The following is a 12,613-nucleotide window of genomic DNA, read 5'->3' as shown; positions in this document are numbered from 1 at the left end:
GAGAAAAGATTCAAAATCCAAGAAAAGCAGCTCAAACTCCATTGTAGTCTAGGCCTTAGGTGAAGGAAAACAACACTGTTACAACATAAAAAATAAGAAAACATCCTTCTAGCATACTTATTATATGTTAAATTATATAAAATTTCAGAAGGACTACAATAGGAAAAGACTAAAATATTTTTAAGTTAAAAATTTAAATCCTTTCTTTTTTTTTAGCCAGAAATCCTAACTATTCAGAGAGCTGTGGTCTCTGAGGGTTCTTGTTTCTTGGTGCTTCCCTGTATCTCATTTTAGCTATGAGTTACGTGGGGACCACATCAGGTATATGTCATATTAGATCCAGATTGAGGATGTCAGAAAATGCAGCCCTAAAATCCCCAGCACCCTATAAAACCTTTTAGAATAGGAACTCTCAGTAAACAAAGCAAGCACAGAAAATACAGCAACAAAGCAGACTTGCATGCAGACATGACCAGTTAAGATTCTGTGCATCAAAAACGCCCATCTTGCCTAGTTCCTCTCCTCTTTCCCTTGAACAGGGTTGCATCTGGTAATTTGCTTCTTTAAGAGCAGAGCATACAGGGGGAAGAGTAACTTTACCTGACAAACAGGAGAAACCTGACAGCATACTTTGGCTAGATGATCGCGACTAACCTAATTCATGATGTCATGTTGATAAAGTGTACATGCAATGAGACCGGCTTTCCCAATCTTCTCTCAACATCCCATAGTCCCAGTCAAAATCACAAGAAAAACTTCAGATGGTCCCAAACTGAGGGACATTCTACCAAAATATCTGACCAGAACTCCACAAAACTCCCAAGGTCATTAAAAAGCAATGAAAGTCAATGAGAATGTCAAATCCCAGGAGCCATAGAAATGTAACTGGTATACTATACTGGATCCTGGAACAAAAAAAAAAAAAATACATTAGGGAAAACCTAGTAAAATCTAAATAAAATGTGAAATTTAATTAACGGTAGCATACCAATGTTGGATCCTTGGTTGTGACAAATGTACCATAGTAAAATAAGATGTTAATAAAGGAATTTGCAGACTGGCACACAGGAACTCTCTGTATTATCTCTTTAATTTTAATACAAATCTAAAGCTAAATATATAAATTAAATATATAGAATATATAAAATAAAAAGTTATTAAAATAAAAATAATAGCCTCCCAATGCTATGGTAGTCAGAGGAAAAATGCTACTTTTTCAATAACTTCCATACCTGATAGGCCAGAAAGGAAGTCCTGAGACAACCCCCACCCCACCCCACCCCCCCAAAAAAAAACAAAAAATTCTAACCAATCCTTTCTACTCCCCACACAAATTCCAACATACTGTTGTTACAATAATAGCACTCTATACAATTTAGGGATTTCTTACTTTAACTTATGAATTTTCAGATAACCAAAATTACAAGCAGTCAAACATTGACATGTTGCAACTGCAAGATTGCCACTCCTGCTGCAGCAAATTAAAGTGGACTTGAACCTGCAGTCACCAGTTAAGTGTTGCAATTACAGATATGAATATATTCAATAAGCATGAAGAATCACATATAAATACATATATGTATGTATCCTCCATACATCTATATATCTGTGTATATTCCTGCACATAAACAAATAAAATATAAATATATAAAATATAAAAAGATATATTTTTAAATATAAAAAGTTGATCATAGTCAATGGCCCCATCAAGCAAGAGTTTAAAAGACCAAATTCAAGTATAAACTTCTGTTCAACATGTTAAGAGTTTTCAGGGCTGGGATCTAACCTTTGGTTTAATATTCAACAGACTTTTCAACTCCAAGACTCATGTTCCTGCTATGACACTATTTACCCCTTTTCATGACTGCATGTACTCTGACCATTTTCCAACAAGGGCTACTACACTTGCAAGGAATCTGCACTACCTTGCCCAGATCCCACACAGAGTAGGTAGCCTACCTTAGTGATGCCAGTTCTCATTCCCTCCATAAAAGTAATATGTGGTAAGTGTCATATGTTGACTTGTGTCCCCCAAAATTCACATGTTGAAGTCTTAACCCCTAGTACTTCAGAAAATGACCTTATTTGGAAATAGGATCACTGAAGATATCATTAGCTAAGATAAAGTCATACTGAAGTAGGATGGGCACCTAATCCAATATGACTGGTGTCCTTATCAAAAGGGAAACTGGCACACAGAGACACTCATGCACACAGTGAGAATGTTTTATGCATATGAAACAGAGACTGGAGTGATATGTCAGGAGCAATGGAAATCTCCAGCGAGTTACCAGAGCTGAGAGAGAAGCATGAAAGAGTCTTCCTCACAGAAGAACTAACCCTGCTGCACTTGATCTCAGATTCTATCCTCCAAAACTGTAAAAAATCTTCGGCTGTTTAAACCACTCAATTTGGAGTACTTTGTTATAGCAGCTCCCTAGCAAACTACTACACTGAGTAGTCTGCATACATTTAGGATTAAAGTTTTTTAAAAATGTGATATTTTTAAAAAAATATGGTAGTCTACTACAGTCAGAAAATAGGAATGATTTTCTTGAATGAGTGTAGGAAGGGTATCAGTATTGCACTCCCAAGTGTTTTCCATGGACTGCCACAACTACAGAAAGGCCCTTCTCCAGTACTGACTCACTTACAACAGAGGGCTGTGAGGTGTCTTCCCCAACCTACAAGCATTCTCTACAAAGCACAGGTCAGGTCATTAGAATCTGAGTCCAAATTTCAATTTCACCAACTTCAATAGAATTTAGGTAAATCATTAACATCTCCAGAGGCTGTTTCCTTCCTTAGCAGCATCACAAGAAAAACAGTATCTAACTTTTAAGGCTATTTCAAGGATCAAACAAGCTTCATGTAATCCATTATAAACAGATAACTAAAACACTATGAAACACTACAATCTTCAGCTAAATCAATGTTAAAAAAAAACGTACTTTCTAATGAAGTCAAATATATTTATTAATAATATCCCTTTAGAAACCTATAGAGAAATACTAATACCACATAATTTATGTTAACTTAGTCTACAGAATTAGAAAAGTGATTTATTTATAAAGTGGATGTCCAGATGTCACCAAGTAGACTTACTATTATAAAATTTGTTCCTGACAAAACAGATTTGGGGCCCTTTCATGTAGGCAGGAAGAGAATTTTATTTCCTTCTTATTTTCTCAACATATGTGCCTACCATGAGCACTGATGTCACTGGCATAACAGTGTATCTCCAGCTTATCAAAGTCGAAGTTTCCTAACGCCCCAGGAAAGGCCAGCTATCTCCTCCCACTTCAGAGCTGAGTACTGAGGTATTTCTTAAGACTATGCCTCAGACTGGGGTGAAGGTGAAGCTGGTCAGAGCCCAGGATCACAGTGACATTTAAATCTACATTAGGTTTCCCCTTGGCTAAAAAAAAAACTTTCAAATGCAGGTCATAGTTCCCATTCTCAAATACAATTTATTTGTAGGTAACCTCTAATGTATTTACAAAGAGAAAAAAGAACACAATGTTTTGGGTATTATACTGGAATGTTAATTTTTCTGACATATACACACACTCATCAAACCAATGGACTGGAGACAATACCACAACCTGAGGATCCAGCTGTCTCCTTTCAGTGCCCCTGGCAGCACAATGGCCCCCAGATTTCTGAGCAACAGCTCATCTCCCATCATGCTTCTATAGCTTCAGTCCCATAATTTAAAATTTCCATCTTCAAACTAGCAAGCAAAGGCTGACCAGATTCCTTCCCCTCTTCTTTCCAAACCCTGTCTTTCCTCCCTTCTCACTATAAACTCTATCGTCTCTTCTGGCTATAAAATGGATGTGCTCCCATGTAGCATAATATTAATAAAAAAAAATTTCTGAGTACATGAAAGCTGGATCCACATCCCTCCCCAATTAACCATTTTGCAAAAAGGTCAAAATAACCTTGACAAGGAAGTCCTTTTCTCCTGCCAAAATCTTCCCTTCCATGTACAGAAGCAAAATCTCCTTACTGACATCTTGCTCACAATGCCCATTTCCTCCTGTCTTTTGCTTAACCTCTGCCTTCCCTAGTCAAAGGTTAAAAATGGACTGGTAGTGAAATGACCACCAATTTATAGGAAATTCCAGGGTTAAATGTTTCCATTAGTTTAAACTTGGAAAATGCCTTTAAAATTAAAACTTGTAAGTCATAAAAATGACCTAAATTCCTACTATACAATCCTCTTATTTACATTCTGTCCTCTGCATCTCTAAATTCATCAGACATGAAGCATCTGACAAAGCTGCAGACACATAAACCATGCATGAAACACCCCATCTTCAGCTACCTGAACTGTCAGCAGATGCTCAGTAACTTTAACAGAATATTGAGGCATAGGAGACACTAAAATTACATAGCCTAATACTAGCAACGGAGGCCTTAAAGATCAGTTCCCAGAGAACCACTATCAAACACAGGTGCAAAGTGGCACAAGCAACCACTGTGTTTCACAAGGTCACGAGCCACAGCATTCACAGCAAGTATAAGACGGTCTCAGATCCTATAAATTCCGGAATGTGAGCTAGGGCCACAAAGGGTCCAGGAACTAGGTTGGAGAAATAATAAATCCTATTATTTAAACCAGGGACTACACATGGCAGAACTTGTGCTCTTTATCTCTGCATCCCAGGTAACATGCCCACCCTGATGGCCACCTTGAGTCTTTCTAAGTGACAGGCATTTATTCCAAAGAACAATGAGCAGCATCAAGACGTATGAACAAACAAAAGCTCAAGTTGGAGGCTTATTATCCAGACTGCTCAATATCCTCATTTAAGCATGAAAATAGAATGCTATGGCAGATGTCAACTCAGGACCTACCTATGTGTGGTTTGCAAATGCTACGATATGTGATCTTGAGCAATTTCCTAAATTCCTTACCTTTATATGTTCTGCTCTTCTGTGAAAGGAAAAATTTAGATTGTATCTAAACCTTGAATCCAGGTTTGCATTCTCTTGGCAATGATCACTTACTTAAAGTTGGACCCTAAAACATTTGTGGAATGAACTCTAGGGTCTCTTCTAGCCATAAGATGTCCATGTCATTATGATGATACAGATGGGTTCCACAAAATATAGTATAGAAATATCAAGAGTATATTCACACACACTACGTTTGTGTAGATAAAGATCACCTCATATAAATACAAAAAGTATCAAAAAGTATATATGGCATATGATGCCTGTATCTATGCATAATATCCCTTGCTATTATCTACTTGTATGCTGGGAGAGGAACCTGGCTAAAAAAAATCAAAGTATTATGACTACTAAAATGAGACAACATAAGAGAAAAATATTTTTAAATACATTAAAAGTATAAACATATATGACTGATGTTTTAAGAATTTTGGACTGTTTAGTGAGAAAAAATAACCTTTTTAACAGATAGAACAGAGTAATGCTATTTTGTTTGAATTATTGTTATTTCAAAGATCACTACAAAAAATTAATTAAAAATTACATAAAACGTTTTTGAACAGCCCTCAAGTGACATGAATTATATATTGTCTTTTGTAGGATATTCCCGTACATACACTGATGTTATAATTTCCAAAACATTAATTACAAAGAGTTTCAGATCGAGGACTTAAATTTTTCAAAATATAAAAATCATACCTTGTGGAGGGAAATAAAGCTTACAGACTTCAGAGGCTAGCTCAGGACAGCATTATCTTAGCTAAGAACCCACCACCTGCCCTCCCAAGGAAAACAGGAAATGCTTCACAAAGAAGCCTTCACCCTCAGTGTAGCGCCAGACCTCCTCAATTTTTGGAGTCTTGCCTTGTAAGTGGATTTATCAAAGGTGCATCCAACATCTTAGGTATTCTGGCAGCAGTAATCTAAATAAACTGACAAGGAGGGCTGCAGGGAGCTATAGGGCAGAAAAACTGTCAAAGACATAAGAATGAGGAATCTTAAGCAATTCTCCATCTAGGCAGCAGGGCAAATCCACAGGAATCAGATTACCCCTAGTAGGCTCTCCAGGGGTGCACAGTAAAATCCTATAGACTACTGAATATTAGAACTTCACACAGATTAAAGTGTGTAGTTTGGACTCTGCTGGAATGAGTGTTGGGGTGATGGGAAACATCACCAATTCATCCTCCAACTACAGCTGGAAAAAAAAATAGGGAATGATCCTCAGAAAATGCCACTTGAATATCAAAATTCTTTCTACTCTCTTAGCCCACTTTCAGGTGTGGTCTTCCAAAGAAATGACTTATCAGTTTTTTTCAGCTAAAGAAAAAAATATGGATGGTGTAGTACCTAAATTATAAATTATATTCTTTCCTTCCAAAAATATAAATTCTCCAGTGTATCCTTTGATATAAAAGGGGAGGGGGACAGGAGATGGGCCTGTGTGGTATGAGAGCACGGTTTTTAAAAACATAAAAATAATAAACTCTGGAATAATCCTCAGGTATAACTTTTCTCAGTCTGCAGGACCAGGAATTCATGATCTTGCCTAAATTGAGTATTAAAGAGGGTATTACAGTTCTGGATCAAAGGGCTTTTCCAATGTAGGCAACTCAGAAGTATTCGACAGAATCAGTTGGCAGTTATTAGGAGGCTAAGCAAATGGTTGTTTCACTTTAGAGGAGATGCTTAAGCCCAAAGACGCGAAAGCTGGGGAAGAGCAAGAAGAAACGGCTTGACTACTAAAGTTTGTGTTTCCGCAACTGGTTAACACAACTCCGGGAACAAAGCCTAATGCCAATACCCCCCCCCGACAATCTCTTCTCTGTTGTTCTGCATCACCCATTAAAATAAACACACTGCTACTACTGCACAGCTCTTTGGTTACGCAGGAGGCTGGCACACAAAAGCGTATGCGGGCGGCAGAGGTCCATACACGTGGGGGCGTTTGCGGACGCCGCGACCAGCTGGGAGGCCCACGCCCCCGCTGGTGACTGTCACCTTCGAACAGGCGCTTTCTCCGAGCCGGCCCCGGGGCTTGCGATAACCGCACGGCCCTTCCAACTCGACCAAGTGCGCAGGGCCCGGAGCCCTGGCAGCTCCGGGCACCTGAGGAGCGCGGCAGGGGCGGGGACGAGGACTGCACCGGGACTGCCAGCGATCGGGAGGGGCAGCGAGGCGCGCGGCCCTCCCGCGGGACTCACCTGGATCTGCAGCGGTACGAGGCGCACCTTGCAGCGCTCGCTCACCGTGAAGCCCTTGGGCAGGTCCACGTATTGGCCCCACTCCTCCGCGAAGAGCTGCACCACGAATTTGCGGTGCATGTCGATCTGGTCGCCGTACAAGCTGAGAAACTTCTGGATGAGCAGCTCATAGCCCGCGCCGTGCGGCACAGACGAGGGCCGCGCAAAGACGGAGAAGCAGAAGAGCACCGGGACCGTGCCCGACGGCGCCCCCGTGCCCACACCGCCGCTGCCAGGGAGCGCCGGAACAGCGGGCTCCGCCGCCGCCATGTTCCCCGAGCGTCTGCGAGCGCCGAGGCCGCCGAGGCGCAGACACAGACCGCCGCCGCGCCCCGCCTCCCCGCGCAGCCCGCCAGCCCGCTCAACCGCTCGCCCTCTCGGCCAGGAGGAGGGGCGGGCTTTGGCCGCCCCGCCTCGAGCGCTCTCCCCGCCCCGGTAGAGGGCGGACCGCTGCGGAGGGGTGGGTGGCGGGACCCGGGTGTGCGCGCCTGCGCCCGCCGCCCTCAGCCGCCCCTTCTTTTCTTCCGCGGAGCAGCGCTGCTGCAGCCCCGGGTGCGCTGCCAGCCCGCCTCTTCGGACCGTCAACAGAGAGCCCAGTAACCTAGCAGATCAGTGACTTGCCTCTCTTGCCCTAATTGTTCTTGCACGGTTGTTCCAGTTAGCACAGGGGTTTGTGCTCCTCCTTGCTCCCCAGCTCCTCCAGCCTTCCGATGGCGGTGTCCTCCAAGAGTTTAGAATTGTGCTTGGGGACTTTGATCTGTCAGGAAGCATCTGCTGGAACGAGTTACCTGTTGGCCTGTGCAGAGTCCTGCAGTCCTTCTGGAGGATGGTCGTGGTGTCTGAAAGCCAATAGCACAGATTAGTAGGTACACCAAGAAGACTAGTACAATTTGTTGATGCTTTGCAGGATTAGGATCAACTAAAAAAAAAAAAAAATCAGTCCCATGTAATACATAATCTCCAATAATGGATTTGAGATCTTAGTCGCTTTATCTCCACCTAATTTCTGGGAGGACTTGGACAGGGAACTCCAAAATATTAAAAAGGCTTAACAGTAAAACTTGATAATTCTTGAAAAATTCAAACCGGATTTCTGTTTTTAAGGAGGTAAAATTGATCACCTTCAAATAATACACTGCCACCATAATTAACTGCAATTAGAAAAGCATACACTTGGAACAACGTGATCTTAACTTCAGATCCTGGGGTGATAGGCTCAGAATGTAAACAAAACATTAAATTTGAGGTATTGGAGATGTTCTCTTATAAAGTAACTCAAAGCAATGTTTCTCAACTGGCACAGTTGACATTTGGAATCGAAACATTTTCCCCCCTGGGGGAATATCAATATTTAAGATATCTAGCATCATCCTTGGCGTCTACCTTCATGTGGCCCTACTCCTTCATAGTCCTATCAATAAAACATGTTTTCAGACATGGCCAAACAGCCTCCAGAGGGAGGTTTGCACCCAGTCGAGAATCACCCTGCTTCATAATAATGCAAAGACTGTCATTTGACCTGTCTTGCTCACTTGTACCCAAACTGTTGGAAATTTCTGGATCCTCATTAAATTTGGAAATATTTCATTTATAACTTGTTGAAACCAAAAAAAAACCTCCAAAAGATTTTTTTTTTTTGCATATATCAACCCATTACAAGGTCCTCTGTATGCAGATTGCTAATTTGTACTTATAAAATGAAGGTACATGCTCTAGGCTGACTGATTTCATAAAGGAAGCTACTCTGCATAAACTCATTAATAAAGTGTTCCTTCCATCCCACTGAGGTCTTCTAAAATAGAGCAAATTGGGATTAGATATTGGCCTGGGCCTTAGAACCTCTTTCATTTGTGCAACTTTCTGAGGTGACTCAGAGTCAACAAACTTCATTCCCCTCAGAACTTTTGAATAGGTTTCTGACTTACGGTAAGGAAAACAATTTTCATATCCACTGTGCTACTTGAGACTGGCTGTTGTCAGCCTAATTTATGGTGAAGTCTCTCTGATAATGGCACATCAAATAGCATTCATAAAGTAGCTATTTGATGGGCCCATTCATATCTTTTGAAGACCAGCTGTGTGTCACTATGCTAGAAAAGGGACTTGAGTGCTCATTTCACTGACAAATTACTCTTCTCAAGAATCTAATTATTAGAGTAATAATTAGAATAACTTTTATAAATGTTATTGGAAGGAGTCAGTGAATAAGAACTATAAATGGATATTCCAATGACAAGTAGGATATAACTATCCTAAATGACAAAATCACTATTATGGGTAAAATGTACAAAATGATCTCATATAGGACTCTGAAGAGCTTTAGTAATAAAAAGTTAAGCACTTACTTTCCCATTTTAAATTCCAAGCAATTCGAGATGTAAATTTTACAGTATTGATGATTGTGTTACTATACTACAGAAACAAACCCCAAATTTCTCAGTGGATTAGCTAAACAAAGTCTTGATTCTCACTTTTCTTAGTGAATAACAATATTTGAAAAGCTGATCACTCCTATTTTGAGCTGTATTCCTCACTTCCACTCTTAGATTCACTATCTCAAATTGATTTTTCTTTATTTTCATGCTGTTTTCCTATTTTATCCTCATTTCTCAAACCTCTAAACATTTTAGTACTCCAACACTCAGTTCTCACATCTGTTTTCTTAAGATCCATGGCTTTAAATATACCTTTGACTTCCAAATATACCTTTGACTTCCAAATGTACCTTTGACTTCCAAACTGATATCATCCAGAACCTGACCCCTAATTCCAGGCTAACATACAAGTGCCTATTCAAGATCTCTGCTTTAATATCTATTAGATATCTCACATTCATCATGATCAAACAGTACTTTTGGTTTTGCCCACTTGCCAAATATCTCCCTTCCCCTGTCAACACCTAAGCAGATGACAACTCCATTTTAGTCAATGAGTCCAATAGCCATGGGTTTACACTTTTTCTCCTATTTTTCCTCTTTCACCTCTAATCTGTTAACAAGACCTTATGGTCAGAATTCATTTCCTTTCGTCTGCACCAGTTCTACCTCCCAAGACCAAGCCACCACCATCCATCTGACTATAATTAATCATAAATGATGCCAATGACTTGGGCACCTCCATTTTCTTTTTTTACACCATTTACATTGGCTCTTATACCCCATTTACCACATGGAAATCAGAGTGGTACTTTAAAAACGTAGGTTTTTGAGCAAGTCACAGCTTTGATAACAATCCTCTAGTATTCAGAAACAGGCCCCAAGAAATACAGATTTTGGAATTAATAGAATGGAGATTGATGAAGTTATTATGAGTATATTCAAGGCTTAAAAGAAAGAATGACCCTAAGATTCAATAGGAAATATCAACAAAGAAATGGAAATGACAAAATAGCCAAAGGTAACTTTTAAAAACTAGAATGTACAATGTACAAAATAAAAAACTTCCTGCATGATCTAAACATCAGATTTTAGGTGTCAGAAAAATTATTATTGAAATTGTTAAGTAGATGAACAGAAATTATCCAAGGTGAAGAACAGAAAGATATTGAAAAAAGTAGAAAGACAGTTTTAGTAACTTTTAGGATAATACCAAATAATCTTATCTATGAATAATTGGAATTTAAGAGGGAAAAGCAAGTCAGAATGAGGTAAAATGAGTATTTGAAGAAATAGTGACCCAAAATAGCACCTCCTAATAAGTCTTCAGCATGCTGATTTTTAACTCACCTGTCACATTTGGTGCCAGGAAAGAGCCAAAATAGCCAGTGTGGATAGGATTTTGGAATCGGATTACCTACTGTCAGGATAATAATGACTACCTTACCACCAATATTTGTGGAATACAGATTGTTTCTGGCAATAGTTAAAACTTTCACCAGTGGTGAATCAGGATCAAATACTAATGGAATGGAATATCTTAGCTTTATCAAGCATTTGAAAAATATGTGCAAATGCTAATTATAAGAAGACAGGAGCTGGGTGACAATTGAAAAGCTTGACTGGTGCTTTAGAAAAAAAGATGATGAAAAGAAAATTGACAACTGAAAGCCAAGTATGAAAGCAGCCAGAGGCCTTTTTGGAAGCACCACAAGATTGTCTCAATTCTTTCAGTGAGAGGACAGAGAAAATGGAAATCAAGACCAGGATTTAATAAGAGCAGCAGAGTTCCAAAGAAGGGTAAGCTCTTTTGATAAATGTATATTTGCTAGGGCCTTGTTTGGAAAATGGGACCAGGACTCATGAGATAGTGTTGATCATGCTGATAGTAGGAGTCTGCAGATTCCTCTAACTGATCTGGTTTGCAGAAGTGGCCTAGTCTTCTCTTGAGGACTAGCATTACCTGATTTCTTGAAAACAATACAGGCCTTTTTCCCAGCAAGACATTAGCTTGTCTAGGATTTTCTCACACTTTCCATCATGGTACCTAAGACCATGAGAAGATTTAGATAACCACAAAACCTAGCTATAGATATACTGGAGCTAATAAGAAAGGAAAGGGTGTATCTCTCAAAGAAACTACAGAATCTTGTCAGTACTCACCAGCAGGAGCTGAGGAGCTGAGAGGTTATGTATGGTACTGAATTCTGAGCATGCATATCAAGGATATGGAACATAAATTTATCAACTCAGGGACACTCTAATAGAATATAGGATTTTACACCCTGATGAGGCTACAGTGAGATGGTCTGAACACAGTGCTTCTAGGGATGCTCCTAAAGGGGTCATGAATATACTTTCTTACCCATAAGTTATATTAACTGTCTTGCCTTCTGTCATGATATATTCTGAAGAGACATAAACTAGCTGGGCATCCTGTAAAACACCACATTTGACCACTATCCCAAAAATGTCATGTCAAAAAGTAACTATTCATGGAAGGCCTTGTTAAGACACAAGCATTCTAGAGGAGAGAGGTAATCTCTACGGTTCAAGGAAATATCACATTAGCATAATTTTAGGAATTCATGTCCCCCCCCCCCCCGCCCTGGCCTTCCAAGACATTTCCTCCTAAGTCTAGGACAAATGATTGTTTCTTAACACTTTCACTTCCTACCGTGAATAAGGAAGCACAATGTTTAGGCAACCTCTGGATCACAGAAGCAACATTTACCACAACTGAGAATACTGTTATGACTCATTCTGTATGACGTGAAGTGCTGCCAGCTCTGACTGGGGCCTGGAACAACAGAAAGCATTTTGCAGTAGAACCAGCTCATGGTATAAGCAGCCCTGCCAATTAGGCCACATAACCTGACAGACCTGATAATCACTGGAAATATCAGTGATACAAAAAAAAAAAAAAAATGCCACTAGAATATGGCAAGCCCTGAGACAAGAATTGCAACACAGACACCATCAGTTTTAGAACAAGGTGATGCCATCTTCAGCAGCAATTTATTTTGCAAGGGA

At 40.0% G+C, this 12,613-nt stretch overlaps 1 protein-coding gene across 2 annotated transcripts in view; it reads right to left on the bottom strand.

Moving 5' to 3' along the window:
* The window catches only part of Isoc1 (isochorismatase domain containing 1), a 79,931-nt gene extending 72,428 nt beyond the window's left edge, over window positions 1-7,503 (bottom strand). The window contains exon 1 of one of the 2 annotated variants that reach the window (XM_058584215.1): window positions 7,167-7,503. In XM_058584215.1, coding sequence (XP_058440198.1) covers window positions 7,167-7,475 — 309 coding nt within the window. In that variant the 5' untranslated portion in view covers window positions 7,476-7,503. The remainder of the gene's footprint in view (window positions 1-7,166) is intronic. The other variant, XM_046460286.2, reaches the window with a different exon arrangement.
* Window positions 7,504-12,613: the final 5,110 nt, after the last annotated feature.

This window comes from Marmota monax, unplaced genomic scaffold (assembly GCF_021218885.2).
Source record: "Marmota monax isolate L192 unplaced genomic scaffold, Marmota_monax_Labrador192_F-V1.1 WCK01_AAM20220418_F8-fsc00006, whole genome shotgun sequence".
NCBI lineage: Eukaryota > Metazoa > Chordata > Mammalia > Rodentia > Sciuridae > Marmota > Marmota monax.
This window is presented reverse-complemented; position numbering and strand designations above follow the sequence as displayed.